This window comes from Somniosus microcephalus, chromosome 10 (assembly GCF_052327205.1).
Source record: "Somniosus microcephalus isolate GS21.2 chromosome 10, FLI_Smic_1.0, whole genome shotgun sequence".
NCBI lineage: Eukaryota > Metazoa > Chordata > Chondrichthyes > Squaliformes > Somniosidae > Somniosus > Somniosus microcephalus.
In genome coordinates this window covers 60,411,085-60,430,732 of record NC_140996.1, presented here as the reverse complement: position 1 = coordinate 60,430,732, position 19,648 = coordinate 60,411,085, and the positions used below count along the sequence as shown (strand labels likewise).

General features: G+C 44.2%; 1 protein-coding gene across 1 annotated transcript in view; it reads right to left on the bottom strand.

The window, feature by feature from the left end:
- The window catches only part of LOC147111518 (glypican-6-like), a 1,374,066-nt gene that overhangs the window by 343,359 nt on the left and 1,011,059 nt on the right, over nucleotides 1–19,648 (bottom strand). The window contains exon 4 of the mRNA XM_085998560.1: nucleotides 12,519–12,684. Coding sequence (XP_085854686.1) covers nucleotides 12,519–12,684 — 166 coding nt within the window. The remainder of the gene's footprint in view (nucleotides 1–12,518; nucleotides 12,685–19,648) is intronic.

Genomic DNA, 19,648 nt, shown 5'->3' with positions numbered 1-19,648 from the left:
TCAACGGCAGCAGTGCCAAAGAAAAGGATCATAAAGCTTCTTCTATTCTGCCCCAACAGTGTGCCTTAAATCCATATTAACCTCACTGCACCAACATGAATTTTTACACTTTCTCCACGAACCACCCTTTGAGTAATGTTCCGACTATATTGGAAGTGATTTTTACTAGCTCTTGTAGAAACCACCCCATTATATTGCAGGACAGTGTTCACAGATGCCATAAGAACGTAGAACACAGGTGATTTCTGCTAGAAGCCATTGCTCATTAAACACTAGTGTAAGACTGTCGTTATTCATTTCACTTGGGATCTTTAGAGTCAGCACAAAGATGCTGTTGCCATTAGACCCAGGCCCCACATTGTGCTAACTTAATCATAGAATGTTACAGTACAGAAACAGATCATTTGAACCATCAAGTTTGTGTAGTGTCTTTCCCATACAGACCCACCACTTATGCTGACCATGCTGATGGCGGGTAACTGTATATACTGGGAAATTAATGATAACCATTTTTCATCACCATAGAGGTCCATTACAAGGTCAAGCTGGAAGCTAAACTGACACTGTCTTTATTTGACACTTGCGGTTTTACTGTCCACTGCTTATAGCGGGCAAATCATGTTAACACCAACACGTCCACTATATGTCAAACTAGAAAACTAGCAAAAGCTGGCACAGCCCCCAAAAATCTAATAACTCAAGAGCTGTTCTCATTATAAACCAAGGACATATGAAAAAAAGTTATGACATGGGCTTTGTAATGTAAGCTGTAGGTATACCCAACATTGCCTCAACTGTACTGGAGGGAAGAAAACACAAGGCCTGAAAGGGAATATGCAGATGTTGGAGATAAAATTAGTGGTGTATTTCTAGGATTTCAAGGGTATGCTTCATTGGAAATTCTCAAACTTTTTAGATAAAAAATTATGCATTCTGGTTTATTTTCACCACTTTCATATTTCACATTTGCAAGATTTTTTATTGAAAAAAGGAAAATAGTGACATTTGAATCTGCAACAGACCAGCCATGCTTTCACACTGCTCACCTGATCGTGCCTGCGAGAGAACCAAACCACTTTTATGGTCAGGCCTCATTGCAATACTTTTGGCAATGACAGGCAGCTTGATTTTCAGGGTAGGGCAGGAAATCTAGCAGCTTCCCGGCAGAGCCAAGACAGAAGTAAGCAGGGTTTGTGCCGCACGTCCGGCAAAGTTACGACCGAGAAACAAAAGTCGCTCTGAGGAAAATCCAGGCCATGACTATTTCCTTTATCTGTTAGCAGAACGTTCAACACTGCTTAAATGTACAAAGTGCCAAATTTAACCCATATACACATTAAGCTCCATTCTGATCTTTAGTTGGCATTGCACTACAGACCACAAGAATGCTTATATAGAAATGATGATGAATGCAAGCTAGAAAACATTTCTGTAAAAATACTTAAAATAGGCTGTGATTAACTGCACTGCAAATACATGGGGTGACCAGAGCTTCTGTATTTGTTAACCACTTAACAAGTACAAATGGCTTGAAATACAAGATTAAATGGTGAAACAGAGTTCAGAAGAACAGTTATCAAAGATAGAAATTGGGAACTGAGATAATGGACCTAGACCTGCTGCCAAATACACATACAAACACACACACAAGATTTGTTCTTCACAACCTTGGTTATCTTTTCACCTACACTGTTTTTCTCTATTGTAGCTGGACCTTTTATCCTGGAGAAATAAGTAATGTAATTAACTACAAAACCTAGGACATTGGAAGCTGACAACCAAAGCCACACAGATGAATCAAAATTAACCATCAACCAATGTATTCACAACTCTACCTGACAAGCCGTGACAAATATATGTCAAAAATGGGAAGGACAAAAGAATCAAATCTAATATCTGGAGCTTTATTATGGCTAATGGAGACGCAAGATAAAGGTCCAAAACATCCTGATGAAATTTCATTGCAAGAACAACCAAAACTTTAAAATCATCTCTCACTCTATTTTTACACACTGCAGGAGGAGTGTTTATTGGCAAACTGAGGATTATACATGATAAAATGTCTTTTTCAACTTCCCCCACAGCTCAGTGAGTTTATCCAATGTATAGCAGAGCCATAAAGTCCAGGAAGGTCCCAGGATCAATATCTGGCCTGTGCTGAGTTAGGTGATTAATCTCGAGTGGCAATAGGAGTGCTGCAATTGGAATCCATGCTGCTGGTTTAAAGCGGGGAAGTTCACCCAGGATTCCTACTCCTGATTGCAGTAATCACTGCTGGAACTGTGCATGTGTGGACAGTAGTCGAAAGCTGAATCACCTCTCAACACTCACGGTCAAAGCTGGCACATATATAATGACTACTTTGGTAAGATGCTGATGGATGTCTGGCACCTGTGGAACCATATCCCAGCAATAAGTCAATACATTCAGAATAAAATGAGAGGGAAGAAAAATAGGTAAAGAAAACTGGGGAGAAAGAAAAATGTGCTCTGCAGAAATCTTTAAGTCATGCTGACACATTGGCCTTGATTTTCATTGCCCCCAACCCGCCTCCATGCCAATTCAAAGGAGGCAGGTACCCGAACCGCACTGGGACCCGCCTACCCGAGGCGGGAAGGGATTACTGCCAATTAACTGCCTGTTAACAGGTAGTGAACAGGCAGTTTTTAGCCTAATCCCTATTTTTAAGCTTGAACTGTGGGAATCCCGACGGCTCCAAATCACGCCAAATTGGAGGAGTCGGGCCGTCGGGTTGAAGGGCTTGGAGGGGTCGAGATGTCGGTGTTCAGGTGAGTGATGTGTGCATGAGTGCAAAGGTAAATGTGTTTGGTGTGTCTAAAGTGATTAAATAAGTTTTACATACATTTTCTTACCTTTTCAGCCTTACTTCCTTTAGGTTCGGGGAGTCCCTTATCTCACCGGCACAGAAAGCAGAATGGCTGCGATCTGTCCAAAGTGACAGCCTGCAGCTTTCTGTGCCAGAGAGATTTCTCACTGAGTCTGTGGAGAAGGACTCATGTTAGAAGTAAGACTGTCAGTGTTTGACAGCTTCAAACAGCTGTGAAACACTGATATTTCATCTGGCAAAACGTCTTGACAGATGAAATTTCAGTCTGTGACATCACCTGTTGCCGGGTGGCCCTTAATTGGCCTGCTGAGCCTGCTGGGCGGGCTCAACAAGGTTAATCAAGTTAAAATCGCATGGATTGGCTGCATCTCGATGGAGGCGGGACTACAACCCTGAAAGTTGTAGTCCCACCTCCTTCCCGACTTCTGAATGAAAATCACCCCCATTGCCTCAAGTCTTTGTCACCTCTTTTGTGAGTTTCAATGAATGTAAGGCAGTGTGTTCAAACACTTTGGGCTTGAATTTCCAAGCCCCGTGGAGGTGAGTTTAGAGGCGGAAGTGGTGGGAAAATTGCAGAATCGGGGGGCAGGAACCCATCCCGCCCCCAACCCGCCGCCGTGCCAATGTCCCAGGAGGCGGGTATCTGACCTGTGCTGGGAGCCGCCTCCCCGAGGCGGGAAGGGGATTAGTGCCAATTAACCGCCTGTTAACAGGTAGTTAACAGGCAGTTTTTTGCCTAATCCCTATTTTTAGCCCTGAAGTGAGGGCTTCCCGACGGCTCCGAACCACGCCAAGTTAGCAAGGCGGACCGTCGGTCTGAAGGGGTAAGAGGGGTCGAGATGCCCGTTGTGCAGGTGAGTGATGGGTGCATGTGTGCAGAGGTAAGTGTGTGAGGTAAGTGAAAAGTGTTTTAATAAGTTTTACTTACCTTTACTTTCTCCTGCAGGCTTCCTTCCTTCAGTTCTCGGGAGTCCCTCAGTTCACCGGCACAGAAAGCAGAATGGCCGCTGAACTGTCAAAAGCTGCAGCCTCTGCTTTCTGGTCTGGAGAGCTCTCTAACTGAGTCTGAGTAGAAGGACTCAAGTTAGAAGACAGATTGTCAGTGTTTGACAGCTTCACAGAGCTGTCAAACGCTGATTTTTCATCTGTCAAAAGCTCTTGACAGATGAAATGTCAATCGCTGACGTCACCAGTTACCAGGTGTCCCTTAATTGGCCTGCTGAGCCTGCTGGGTGGGCTTAACAAGGTCAATCAAGGGAAAATAACATGGGTTGGCCACAAGTCAATGGAGGCGGGACTCCAACCCAAAAAGTGGGAGTCCCGCCTCCATCACGTCCCCATTGATAAATTCGAGCCCTTTGTGTATCTGCTGGAGTATGTGCATATACAAGCCTGAATGTGGTGCCTTCACTACAGCACAAATAGCCCAAAGCATGGGGAAGACAGTCTTTATCTATCTAGTCCCTTGAATTATGAATTAAAAAGTCAACAGCAACTTGCATTTATAGTGGGGGTTGAATTGGATAAATACCGAAAACAGGCATGGGGATTGCGGTACACAATTAACCGGCACCGGTTCATTGCAATGCAGGCAGCATGTTAAATTTCTGCCGCTTGCTGTTTTACATGATTGATGCGTGCAGCCAGCACTACCCATGTTGTTCACTGGCTGCATGCATCAGCAGGGGGCCCGATATCGAGTGTGACAAGCTATTTAAAGGCAACCTGCACCTCTTAAAGGGGAGATGCATTGTGGCTGCAAGAAGTGGTGCAAGTTTTTTGAAAAGTTAATTTGTGCGGTGATACTTTGCGGAATGGCTGAACATTTGACAGAGCATGCACCAAAGTTTTCTGAAAATGCACTGGAGGTCTTGGTGCAAGAAGCGGAGAGAAGAAGAGATGTCCTGTATCGCAGGGGGGCAGAAGATCCTCCAGACATATGGCCAGGAGGCAGTGGGAGGAAATAACAGTGGCGAACAATGCCAAAAGTGTTGCTCCAAGAACATGGATGCAGTGAAGGAAGAAGATTAATGATCTCACACGAGTTGTCAAGGTGAGTGAGTTCATCTTAAAATGGCATATCCTACCAACTGCACTACTAGCCTCATCCACTGCTCAATTCACTGCATGCCCATCACCCACTTACCAACAATCTCTAACAACCAGTATTCAACCTTACAACACATATGCTTTACCTCATCCTCACATAGCACTGTTGCAAGCCTCGCACCCACAAGTCACAGCTCGCACACACTGGCAGCTATTTAACCATGACAGCCACATTACCCAAACATATTGCAGAAAATTCACTGACACACTTCCCTCTTTCTAGCAGGAGAAGATGGTGCATAACAGAAGGCAGCAGGAACGAACTGGAGGAGGACAAGCATGCCGGCACATTTTAACCCCCATGGAGGAGACAGTGCTGGCCATCATGGGAAGGGGCATCGCTGAGGCCATGGCCACTGGTGGAGCTGGAGGGATCGATCATGAGGGTGTCTGCATACTCTTGAAACATATAAGATACTGAGGGGGCACGAAAAGGTAGATGCAGAGAGGATGATTCCCCTCGTGGGGAAATCTAGAACGCGGGGGCACAGTTTTAGAATAAAGGATCACCCTTTAGAACTGAGATGAGGAGGAATTTCTTCTCCCAGAGGGTCGTAAATCTGTGGAATTCTCTGCCCAGAGAGCTGTGGAGGCTGGGTCATTAAATACATTTAAGGTGGAGATAGACAAATTTTTGCAAGATAAGGGAGTGAAGGGTTATGGGGAGTAGGTGGGGAAGTGGCTTTGAGCCCAAGATCAGCCATGATCTTATTGAATGGCGGAGCAGGCTCGAGGAGCCAAGTGGCCTATTCCTGCTCCTAGTTCTTATACCTAATATTCCTTATCTTTTCCCACTTCTCCCTCATCCCACAGTCCCTTCTGACTCACAAGCTGCAGGTGGTGTAAGCATGCACTTCTTACTTTCTCCTCTCTCCTCACCACAACCCAATCCTTGTCCCTTACTCCTTTCAGATACCCAAGAATTGGAACCTTCCAAGTCAGAAGAGGAAGACGACAATGAAGATGAAGAGGCACCGTCACGCGATCTTACACCCGCAGCCACCAGCTCAGAGACTGATACTGTGTGTATTTTAGATGCTAGGATAGAGGAGGGATCTGCACATGGTGAGACACCGGGCACAAATGTGCAAGAGCCAGGGCGGGGGGGCGGGGGGGAAGGAATAGCGCAGCTGCCAGCTCGCTGCAGGGTGCGGTTGTACACTAGTTCTACTGCAGAGGAATCAGATGAGGACTTTGATGGGCCAGACAACAGAAAAGGCTGATGGATGTACACTACTAAATGCTTGGTGCATTGGAAAGCTTGCCAGAAAGCCTGCACACAATGTCAATGAGCACGGAGGAGTCCCAGCGCCAACTTGGCACAGGGCTTTGCACAGAACTTGGAGCCCATCCTGGCCAACATTGAACTGGGGATTACCTCCATCAGCACACCTGTGGAACCCACCATGATACAGCATCTTATGACCAATATCACAGCTTCCATTGCAGCATAAACAGCTTCCATCAAAGGTCTGAGTGCTGTAGTGGAAGCTCAGACTGTTGCCTTTCAAGCTGAGACTGCTGCCATCGTGGCTCTGGATACCACTGTTCAAAGGGGCATCAATCTGTTCGCCAACAAATCAGTAGGATTGCTGAGGCGCCATCCCGAGAGAGTGCCAGTGACTCCATGGAACACGAATCTGCTGTCCTCTCTCAGGATGACAGCATTCCTGCTCACACCCCTGCCACTCCGTCAGTGCCCTTGCTGTTGCCTGTCAGCCAGCCAGCCTAGACTACTGAAGCCAGGCCCTCTAGGCCCAGAGCTACTTGAGGTCATCCTCCAAGGCCATCAGCAGTCTCCTCCACTGAAACTCAGCAGCCTTCAACCAGCCATGCTGCAGCCAGTGGAATAGCACCCTGCATTTTCTGGGGTTCTTATTTTAGTGTTGTCGGAAAGAGGACGATGTGATGCTCAGTGATACACGAAACGTAAGAAGCATGGGACTGCTGGTGAATGGGGAGGTGTGGTTGAGGTTACTGGTATCACTCATGAATTATTTGATCACATAGAGCCCGAGCAGAAAGGGGCTGTCTACGTTGTAGCCTCGCTTCCTCTTCCTGTTCCTCCACTTCCTGTTGCACTTCCTCCTCTTCCTCCTGCTCCTCAGCTTCTTGCCTGATAGGTGGTGGCAAGGGCTGTTCCCTCATAATGGCCAGGTTGTGCAGCATGCAACATACTACTACAATTCTTGATACCCGCTCAGCTGAGTACTGCAGGGCTCCTCCCGAGCGGTCCAGACAGTAGAAGCGTTGCTTGAGAATGCCGATGGCGCGCTCTATAATGTTCCTTGTGGCAGTATGGCTCTCACTGTAGGCCTGCTGTGTACGTGTGCGCGGGTTCCGGACTGGAGTCATGAGCCATGTCATCAGTGGATAACCCTTGTTGCCCAGTAGCCAGCATTGACTTGCAAACTCTCGTGCTCGCTCCACCTGCTTGTCTCTGGTAAGAGGGAATGAGATGATGCTGTCTCTATTTGTATAGAGAGCCTCAATGATGTCCCTTTTGCAGCAGTGCACTGCAAACTGTGAGATGTTGCTTATATCTCCAGCAGCAGCCTGAAAGGAGCCAAATGCATAAAAATTACGAGCCACGATAACCTTGACAGCCACAGGCAATGCTGTCCTTGCCCTGCTTTGAGATTGTAGTTGTGGCTGCAGCAGTGGGCAAATTTCACTCACAACCTCTTTTGTGAAGCAAAGACGCCTCATGCATTGGTCCTCGCTGAAGTTGATGTAAGAGAATTGCTCCCTTAAGACCCTCAGTGGATATGTCCTCCAGCTGAGAGCCCTTCTCCACCTCCTCCTCCCTCTTCTAGCAGCTTGTCCTGCTTTGCGTGGCCTCTCTTTATTCTCCCATTCATGTCTGCAAGCAACTTGTTTCAGTGCAAGATTTTAACTGACAAAAAAATACTTCAGTACAAGCCTGTAGACTATTCAAACTTTAGCCAAGTATAGGAAAGCTCCAAAAGCATGTACAATTGCACTAGCAGCTAGAAGAAATAGTCCAGCAACTAATGTGTAAGTAGTTCATGATCCCTTTAAATAGCGCTGGTGAGGGGTCCTTCATTCCTGTCACCAAGTTACCACTCTTAAATATATCAAGGAACATATTTTTACAGCAAATATTTTGTTTACAAAATACGTTGCCCAATTGCACTGGTTCATGGCAGATTTTACTCTCGCCGAAACGCCAATGAGTTTGAGTGGAAACTTGGAGAAAAAAAACACTTCTCAAAAGTAGCAAAATTTTGGGCGCAATTTGTGCCGATCGCCGAGTGCGCCCAAAGCGGGAACTCTACACCTACAAATAAATATCTTTAAAGCCACCCGAACGGGAATTAAAGTGTAACAACAAGTATAGGAGAGCTTCTATATTGTCTCACAGGCTGCCTGATGGAGTGGCAGCTCCACTTTCACACCTTTGACAGCCTGATTCCTTTTGTTAGGCAGTGCACAATATATAGGGCAAACATGGCCAGCTCATTATCAGGTTTGTTACTGTCTCAAACCCAGAGAAAGAATGGACGCCAGCAGGATTGGCTAGGCAGAGGATGTGAAGTGATCATTGTTTTGAAACAAATTTTATTTTAAAACAATAGCCTCAAGAGGAAAGTAACAAAACTGTATTTTTAATTATTTCACATTTATAGTATAACTAAATTGTCAACACTGAAAATCTATGGCACTGAGCATTAGAACAATATTACTCAGAGTTACTGGAGAATTTGGCATCGAGTCATAAAGCCACAGAAGGAGGCCATTCGGCCCATTGAGTCTGTGCCACCTCTCTGTAGAGCGATCCAGTCAGTCCCATTCCCCAGCTCTATCCCCGTAGCCCTGCAAATTTATTTCCTTCAAGTGCCTATCCAGTCTCCCCTTGAAAACATTGAGTGTCTCCGCCTCCACCACTTCCGTTGGCAGCGAGTTCCAGGTCCTCACGACTCGCTGCATAAAAAAGTTTTCCTCATGTCCACCCTGTATCTCTTGCCCAAAACCTTAAATCTGTGTCCCCTAGTCCTTGTACCATCAACTAGTGGGAACAGCCTTTCCCCATCTAGCCTATCCAAACCTGTCATAAACTTGTAAACCCCTATCAAATCACCCCGCAACCTCCTTTGCTCTAGTGAAAACAAAGCCAGATTCTCCAACCTGTCCTTGTAGCAAAGATTCCCCCATCCCCGGAACCATTCCGGTAAATCTCCTCTGCACCCTCTCAAGTGCCTTCACATCCTTCCTAAAATGTGATGACCAGAACTGGACGCAATCGAAACATGGCTGCAGGGTGACCATGACTGGGAATTAAACATACCAGGCTATTTAACCAATCAGGAAGGACAGGCAGGAAGGGAGCGGAGGTGGGGTGGCTATGTTAATAAAGGAAGGAATCACTATAATACAGAGAAATGATATTGGGTCAAAGGAGCAGGATAGTGAAACAGTTTGGGTAGAGGTAAGGAATAATAAGGGGAAAAAAACACTAGTGGGCGTAGTCTATAGGCCTCTGAACAGTTGCAACTCTGTTGGACGGAGTATTAATCAGGAAATAGTTGAGGCTTGTAATAAGGGAACAGCTATAATTATGGGGGATTTTAACTATCATATTAATTGGACAAATCAAATTGGGCAGAGCAGCCTTGAGGATGAGTTCATTGAGTGTATTAGGGATGGGTTTCTTGAGCAGTATGTAACTGAATTGACCAGGGGGCAAGCAACCTTAGATTTGGTCCTGTGTAATGAGACAGGATTAATTAAAAATGTCCTAGTAAAGGATCCCCTTGGAATGAGTGACCATAACATGGTTGAATTCCATATTCAAGTAGAGGGTGAGAAGGTTGGATCTCAAACAAGCGTGCTGAGCTTGAATAAAGGAGACTATGAAGGTATGAGAGCGGAATTGATTAGAGTGGACTGGGAAAATAGATTAAAGGGTAAGACGGTATATGATCAGTGGTGTACATTTAAGGAGTTATTTTACAACTTCCAAAAAATATATATTCCACTGAGGAAAAAAGGGTGTAAAAGAAAAGATAGCCATCCGTGGCTAAGTAAAATAATTAAGGATAGTATCCGACTAAAAACAAGGGCATATAAGGTAGCCAAATCTAGTGGGAGGATAGAAGATTGGGAAGTCTTTAAAAGACAGCAAAAAATAACTAAAAGATTGATTAAGAAAGGGAAGATAGATTATGAAAGTAAATTAGCAAAAAATATAAAAACAATAGCAAAAGTTTCTATAGTTATATAAAAAGAAGCCTACATTTCGTTGTACTGCACTTGTGCACTAACAATGACAATAAAAGTTGATTTGATTTGATTTGAAAGAAAAAGGGTGGCTAAAGTAAATGTTGGGCTCTCAGAGGATGAGACTGGGAAATTAATGGTGGGAAACATGGAGATGGCAAAAACGCTGAACAAATATTTTGTATCAGTCTTTACGGTAGAGGACACTAAGAATATCCCAACACTGGACAAACAGGGGGCTCTAGGGGGAGAGGAGCTAAATACGATTAAAATCACTAAGGAAGTGGTACTTGGTAAAATAATGGGACTTAAGCTGGATAAATCCCCTGGACCTGATGGCTTACATCCTAGGGTCTTGAGGGAAGTGGCGGTAGGGATTGTGGATGCATTGGTAATAATTTTCCAAAACTCCCTGGACTCAGCAAAGGTCCCGGCAGATTGGAAAACTGCTAATGTAACACCCTTATTTAAAAAGGGTAGTAGGCAGAAGGCTGGAAACTATAGACCTGTTAGCCTAACATCTGTGGTTGGTAAAATGTTAGAGTCCATTACTAAAGAGACAGTAATGGGACATTTGGATAAACATAATTTAATAGGACAAACTCAGCATGGTTTCATGAAGGGGAAGTCATGTTTGACAAATTTGCTTGAGTTCTTTGAGGAAGTAACATACAGGGTGGATAAAGGAGAACCAGTGGACGTAGTGTATTTAGACTTCCAAAAGGCATTTGACAAGGTGCCACACAAAAGATTATTGCTCAAGATAAAAAATCACGGGATTGGGGGTAATATTCTGGCGTGGGTGGAGAATTGGCTCTCTAACAGAAAGCAGAGAGTTGGGATAAATGGTTCATTCTCAGACTGGCAATCAGTAACTAGTGGTGTTCCGCAGGGGTCAGTGCTGGGTCCCCAACTCTTTACAATCTATATTAACGATTTGGAGGAGGGGACCGAGTGTAACATATCAAAGTTTGCAGATGATACAAAGATGGGAGGGAAAGTAGTGAGTGAGGAGGACATAAAAAACCTGCAAAGTGACATAGACAGGCTAAGTAAGTGGGCAGAGATTTGGCAGATGGAATACAATACTGGAAAGTGTGAGGTTATGCACTTTGGCAGGAAAAATCATAGAGCAAGTTATTATCTTAATGGCAAGAAACTGGAAAGTACTGGAGTACAAAGGGATCTGGGGGTCCTGGTGCACAAAACTCAAAAAGTTAGTATGCAGGTGCAGCAAGTGATCAAGAAGGCCAATGGAATGTTGGCTTTTATTGCTAGGGGGATAGAATATAAAAACAGGGAGGTATTGCTGCAGTTATACAAGGTATTGGTGAGACCACACCTGGAATACTGCATACAGTTTTGGTGTCCATACTTAAGAAAAGACATACTTGCTCTCGAGTCAGTACAAAGAAGGTTCACTCGGTTAATCCCGGGGATGAGGGGGTTGACATATGAGGAGAGGTTGAGTAGATTGGGACTCTACTCATTGGAGTTCAGAAGAATGAGAGGCGATCTTATTGAAACATATAAGATTGTGAAGGGGTTTGATCGGGTGGATGCGGTGAGGATGTTCCCAATGATGGGTGAAACTAGAACTAGGGGGCATAATCTTAAAATAAGGGGCTGCACTTTCAAAACTGAGATGAGGAGAAACTTCTTCACTCAGAGGGTGGTAGGTTTGTTCTCTCATCCCCATTTCCCAGCCCCCAAACTGGCCTTTTAATCTGTTTCTTTTCCTGTGCTTTTTCGGTCCTGACGAAGGGTTTCGACCCGAAACGTTGACTCTATTTCTCTCTCCACGGATGTTGCCTGGCCTGCTGAGTTTTTCCAGCATTTTCTGTTGTTACTTAACCTACTGGGTTCCGCAACACCAAAATTTTCAAACCATAATCACCTCCTAATATTTTATTTATTTACTAGAGAATCTCCTGTAACATTGTTCACAGGTAGTCTGAGGTCGAGAACATGGACTGTCCTTTTAAAAGCTCTACTCAGGTACTCCCTGTGCAATCCAGGTGATTGTTGCCTCATGCAAATTCTTCAGGCAAATTAGAAATCAGTAAATTTCAGGTTCCAGGTCAATGACTGGAGGGAGCATTTTCCACCTAATCCGCTGGCGGGAAACTGACGTGTTTGGATTGGATGCCCGTTTTACAGCCTGCGCGGTTTTACTTTCCATTGACTTCAATCGGGTCATCACTAGAGCAAAGGAGTTTGCCATACACTTTCAGTAAGCACAGTGCTTCTTTTAAACCATTGCCACATAACCAATGTGATGTTTCTGAATTATTCAAAATGATATATTGTTTGTTCTTACCAATAAAAAGATTCCACTCTGTGTCCAAATCGGCCTGATTGGCCAGGCAGCCCTTCATTACATTAAGACAGTAGTTGTTGCAAGGTTTCACAGTGGGGAGTCCACGGCAGTAAGGACAATACATCATCTTCATTAGTGCACGAATGCACCCTAGTGTTGGAATGACCTATTGAATTAAAAAAATAAAATTAATTTCTTTGCCATCAACTGATGTTTTCTGTGAGGAAAGGCTGCATGAAGTGATGAGTCAGCTGACATCAGAGAGAAGCGCTCCTGCTGATCTCGAACAGGGCTAATCAATTCACACCAATTAATTCCATTTCATGAAGAGCTTTCTGCTTACAAGACCGCGCAATAACTTGGCTTCTACACTGGATAGCACTGCGCTCCATGCAGGGAGTAAAACAATAATGAGCATTGCGTTTCGCAAAAGACAAGGGACCATTTTTTTCAACTCTACATGGTGCGAATCTGATACTTAAAAAACAAAAAATTAAGGCAATCTCACAAAAAATACGCTCTCCCGGAAAAGAGAACGAACGGAAATCATTTTGGAAATTGTTCATTGTTTGCACAAAGTGAACAGAAATGTGCACACTGGCCCGCAAAGGCCAATAAACAGAAAGCATCGAGCTGCAAATGTAACCCCAGCTTTTGTTTTCTTTATTAAAAACTGAAAATGCTGGAGATACTCAGCAGGTCAGGCAGCATCCGTGAAGAGAGAAACAGAGCCAATGTTGCAGGTCGATGACCTTTCACCAGAACTGGCAGTTCTGATGAAAGGTCATGGACCTGAAACGTTAACTCTGTTTCTCTCTTCACAGATGCTGCCTGACCTGCTCAGTATCTCCAGCATTTTCTGTTTTTATTTCAGATTTCCAGCATCTGCAGTATTTTCTTTTTTGTATTTTCATTTTCTTTACTTCAGTTTTTTTCCAGAGTTTTCTGGAGCTAGAAATATTTTTTCTGCCTTAGCAACAAGCTTGATGCTGATTATTGATAACAGGAAGTCACCAAGATTAAATGGTTCAGATAAAATACCTACAATAAAAGTCGTAATAAAGTAAAGCAAATGATGCTTGTGGAACATCTGCTAAACGCTTCTTTTGATGCCAAGTGACATGTTATGATACCAGGGCTAAAGGGTTAAATTATGAGGATGCTGCATAAACTTGATTTGTATTCCTTGAGTTTAAAAGATTGAGGGGTGATCTAATCACATAGATTGGACTAAAGGTTAGGCACATATCTGCCACTGTGCACATGCACCATCATTTTACATCTCAAGACTACTTTTCTGCTGACACGAGAAGCGGCAACAGGTCTCGACTGGATAATGGCTCACAAATCAGAGGCCTTTCATTTCCTTGCAGGGGGTTACTCTTAACATCCTGGCATATAAGAGTATATAACAAAAAAACAACCCTTGAACCCTCCATCCTTGCAAACTACCGCCCCATATCCAACCTCCCTTTCCTTTCCAAAGTCGTTGAACGTGTTGTCGCCTCCCAAATCCGTGCCCATCTTTCTCGCAACTCCATGTTTGAATCCCTCCAATCAGGTTTCCGCCCCTGCCACAGTACCAAAACAGCTCTCATCAAAGTCACAAATGACATCCTTTGTGACTGTGACAAAGGTAAACTATCTCGCCTCGTCCTTCTTGACTTCTCTGCAGCCTTTGACACGGTTGACCACTCCATCCTCCTCCAACGCGTCTCCACCATCGTCCAGCTGGATGGGACTGCACTCGCCTGGTTCCATTCTTATCTATCTAATCGTAACCAGAGAATCACCTGCAATGGCTTCTCTTCCTGCTCCCGTATCGTTACCTCTGGTGTTCCCCAATGATCTATCCTTGGCCCCCTCGTATTTCTCATCTACATGCTGCCCCTTGGCGACATCATCTGAAAACACAGCATCAGTTTCCACATGTACACTGACGACACCCAGCTCTACTTCACTACATCTTCTCTCGACCCCTCCCCAGACTCCAAATTGTCAGACTGTTTGTCCGACATCCAGTTCTAGATGAGCAGAAAATTTCTCCAATTAAATACTGGGAAGACCAAAGCCATTGTTTTCGGTCCCCGCCACAAACTCTGTTCCCTAGCCACCGACTCCATCCCTCTCCCTAACATCTGTCTAAGGCTGAACCACACTGTTCACAACCTTGGTGTCATATTTGACTCTGAAATGAGCTTCTGACCACATATCTGCAGCATAACTAAGACCGCCTATTTCCACCTCTGTAACATCGCCCGTCTCCGCCCCTGCCTCAGCCCATCCACTACTGAAACCCTCATCCATGCCTTGTTACCTCCAGACTTGACTATTCCAATGCACTCCTGGTTGGCCTACCCTACGTAAACTTGAGGACATCCAAAACTCGGCTGCCCGTGTCCTAACTCGCACCAAGTCCCGTTCACCCATCACTCCTGTGCTCGCTGACCTACATTGGCTCCTGGTTAAGCAATGCCTTGATTTCAAAATGTTCATCCTTGTTTTCAAATCCCTCCACCGCCTCACCCCTCCCTATCTCTGTAGTCTCCTCCAGCCCCACAACCCCCCAAGATATCTGCGCTCCTCTAATTCTGCCCTTTTAAGCATCCCTGATTCTAATCACTCACCCATTGGTGGCCGTGCCTTCAGTTGCTAAGGCCCTAAGCTCTGGAATTACCTCCCTAAACCGCTCCGCCTCTCTTTCCACCTTTAAGATGCTCCTTAAAACCTAGCTCTTTGACCAAGCTTTTGGTCATTTGCCCTAATTTCTCCTTATGTGGCACAGTGTCAATTTTTTTTGTTGTATAACACTCCTGTGAAGCACCTTGGAACGTTTTACTACGTTAAAGGCGCTATATAAATACAAGTTATTGTTGTTGTTGCTGTTGTTATGGATGGATGAGGGAAAGGTAAAGTAGCAGATCTACCCCAAGTTGAGGCCTACTGCCAGCTCTTAACCTGCTCTTATGTCTTGTTCTCCTTTTTACCCACTTGCACACAGGCATACACAGAATCACAAAAAGTTTAGTTCCTGTTTTAATGTAGGAAACGCGGCAGCCAATTGCGCACAGCAAGCTCCCACAAACAGCAATGTGATAATGACCAGATAATCTGTTTTTTATGTTATGCTGATTGAGGGATAAATATTGGCTAGGACACTGGGGTAACTCCCCTGCTTGTCTTCAAAATAGCGCCATGGGATATTTTACGTCCACCTGAGAGGGCAGATGGGGCCTCGGTTTAACGTCTCATCCAAAAGTACAAAGGGATCTGGGGGTCCTGGTGCATGAAACACAGAAGGTTAGTATGCAGGTACAGCAGGTAATCAGGAAGGCCAATGGAATTTTGGCTTTTATTGCAAGGGGGATGGAGTATAAAAGCAGGGAAGTCTTGCTTCAGTTATACAGGGTACTGCTGAGGCCACACCTGGAATACTGCGTACAGTTTTGGTTTCCATATTTAAGAAAAGATATACTTGCTCTCGAGGCAGTTCAGAGACGGTTCACTCGGTTGATTCCGGAGATGAGGGGGTTGACTTCTGAGGAAAGGTTGAGTAGGTTGGGCCTCTACTCATTGGAATTCAGAAGAATGAGAGGCGATCTTATCGAAACATATAAGATTGTGAGGGGGCTTGATCGGGTGGATGCGGGGAGGATGTTTCCACTGATGGGTGAGACTAGAACTAGGGGGCATAATCTTAGAATAAGGGGCTGCCGTTTCAAAACTGAGATGAGGAGAAACTTCTTCACTCAGAGGGTAATAAATCTATGGAATTTGCTACCTCAGAGAGCTGTGGAAGCTGCAACATTAAATAAATTTGAAACGGAGATAGACAGTTTCCTAGCTGATAAGGGAATTAAGGGTTATGGGGACCGGGCAGGGAAGTGGACGTGAGTCTAGGTTCGGATCAGCCATGATCCTATTGAATGGCGGAGCAGGCCCGAGGGGCCGTATGGCCTACTCCTGCTCCGACTTCTTATGTTCTTATGTTGTTAAAAACATTACACACAGAATCTTGCAATGTAAGCTCTGTTTGAAGACTTGTCAGGAAGCCAGCAATTTAACATTCATCTCTTTTCTGTCATCCGAGGCATAGAAAAGCAGTCTGTAGCCTGTGCATCCTCTCACCAAAGTTTGCAAACATCAACACAGAGGATGCAATTAGTTCTTATGTGATTACTCTGTGGACCTCCAAAGCATCCAATATATATGTATTGACTATTTGAAGACCACGTTAAGAAGCACTGATATCAGTAGTTTTCAGAAAAATAAGAAAGATTTGCATTTATAAAGCGCCTTGCACAACCTCAGGACATCCAAAATCACTTTACAGCCAATGAAGTACTTTTGAAGTTTAGTTCCTGTTTTAATGTAGGAAACGTGGCAGCCAATTGCGCACAGCAAGCTCCCACAAACAGCAATGTGATAATGACCAGATAATCTGTTTTTTATGTTGTGCTGATTGAGGGATAAATATTGGCTAGGACACTGGGGTAACTCCCCTGCTTGTCTTCAAAATAGCGCCATGGGATATTTTACGTCCAGCTGAGAGGGCAGACGGGGCCTCGGTTTAACGTCTCATCCAAAAGTCAGCACCTCTGACAGTGCAGCACTCTCTCAGTACTGCACTGGTGTGTCAGCCTAGATTTTTGGGCTCAAGTCTCTGGAGTAGGACTTGAACCTTCTGACTCAGAGGCGAGAGTGCTACCCACTGAGCCACGGCTGACATGGCTCACTAAGATCCCTCTTTTTGTAGATAGAAACCAAAACTGCATTCTGGAATGCCCCAAACAGCATCATAGACATCAGCAGCTCCAAGCTGAGTCAGTGGTTTCTGACACTGTTCTCCAAGAGTATTGTCATTTTCACTTCTCCTTTGTCTATAGCAATTGTCAAATGCTTATGGTTGGTATCTATGTGTCACCTCCCTGATTATACATTGTACATCACTCTTTCTTGTATATTTTCCATCAATCTCTGTTGCACATCTTCCCTTGATACATTTTACAGCACTCAGTCTCTCCAATACAATTTACGTTATTAGTGTCGGCAGCATATCTCCCCCTGAAAGAGATAGATTGCGAAGACTGATCATGTAAATTGTACACCATTGGCTGTCACTTCATGATAAGCCAATATGGAAGCCATGTCATTTTTGATAGCACACATTGGCATAATTTTCCAAACACTGTCAGCAGGAAACTAACAGTTGGATTGTACGAGAATTATAATATAGCATGAAGAGTTATTTTTCATTTTCATACCTGCCGCTAGATGCCAATCATGAGCCACCATGGGACCATACATGTGACCCTGTGATCATACATGTACACAAGCTCCACACAAGCACAAAAGAAAATCTAGGAACTTCTGGGACAATCTCAGAACAGGACCAAGAGATAGCGCGGGAACGACTGAGCTTTGCCAGCAAATGCTGACACATCTTAGTGAACATTTACTTTCAGTGTGAAATAGGCAGGGAGTGCATTAACTCACTGAAACCCCAGCGTATCTTAATAGACTCAAACTCAGCTATTCATTGATGTTGATTAAAATGCTCAACTACAAGGAGAAACTAGCCATATCGGGGTCAGATGCTTAAAGAATGGCTACCATTCAGATAAGGCCACCAATTTTGGTTGCTGCAAGTGAAATTGTAACTGCAAGCAAGGCTGCTGTAATAAAAAGTGTGATAAGTAGAGGTCCTGCAATGTAAAACAATAAGGCATATACCTGTATAACTAATGCCCCAACGAAAATGCAGATGAAACTATGTACTAAGCTAAAAATAATCAAACTTCCCAACCAGTATTGAAAGTTCCAACAAACCTTTGAAAATTCAATTCTTACTTTCAAAAGGCATTGATAAAGTGCCACATAGCAGACTTATTCTGAAAATAGAAGCACATGGTATTAAAGGGACTGCGGTAACTTGGGTACATAATTTGCTAAAGGATTGGAGGCAGAGTGTACTGGTGAACAGATGTTTTTCTGACTGGAGAGAAGTATACACTGGGGTCCCCCAGGGGTCGGTATTAGGACCATTGTTTTTCTTGTTATATAAATGACCTGCACTTGGGTATAGGGAGTACAATTTTAAAGTTTGCAGATGTTACAAAACTTGGCAACATAGTAAACAGTGAGGAGGATAGTAGCAAACTTCACAAGGACATAGACAGACTGGTGAAATGGGCAGACACATGCCAGATGCAATTTAATGCAGATATGTGTGAAGTGATACACTTTAGGAGAAACGGAGAGGCAGTATAATATAAATGGTCACCTGTCAATTTAATTGTCCGCTCCACTCCCACTCTGACCTCTCCGTCCTTGGCCTCTTACACTGTTCCAGTGAAGCTCAACGTAAGCTCGAGGAACAGCACCTCATCTTTCGATTAGGCACTTTACAGCCTTCTGGACTCAACACTGAGTTCAACAATTTCAGACTATAACCTCTGCCCCTATCATTTTTTCTCTCTCTCTCAATGGCAGCTGTTGATCATTCCGCCATTGCCGCTTACACTTCATCTAGAGTCATCTTTTGTTTCTTAACTTGTCCCATTACCATCTCCTTTTACGTTGCACCATCATCCCTTTTGTCTCTTAATCTCTCCTGCCTTCCATCCTATCACAGACCTTCCCTTTTGTTCTTTCCTCCCCTCCCCCCTCTCCCTGCCCCTACACTTGTTTAAAAATCTGTTACATCTCCAACTTTTTCCAGTTCTAACGAAGGGTCATCGACCTGAAACGTTAACTCTGTTTCTCTCTCTACAGATGCTGCCTGACCTGCTGAGTATTTCCAGCATTTTCTGTTTTTATTTCAGATTTCCAGTATCCACAGTATTTTGCTTTTGTAATAATATAAATGGTACTATTTTGAAAGGGGTGCAAGAGCAGAGGGACCTGGAGGTGCATGTTCACAAATCTTTGAAGGTGGCAGGACAGCTGATAAGGCGATTAAGAAAGCGTATGGGATACTTGGCTTTGTAAATAGGGGCATTAAATACAAAAACAAGGAACTCATGCTAAACCTTTACAAAGTAGGTTGGTAACCAGAAGCCATGGATTTAAGATAATTGGCAAAAGAACTAGAGGGGAAATGAGGAGAATTTTTTTCGCACAGAGGGTTG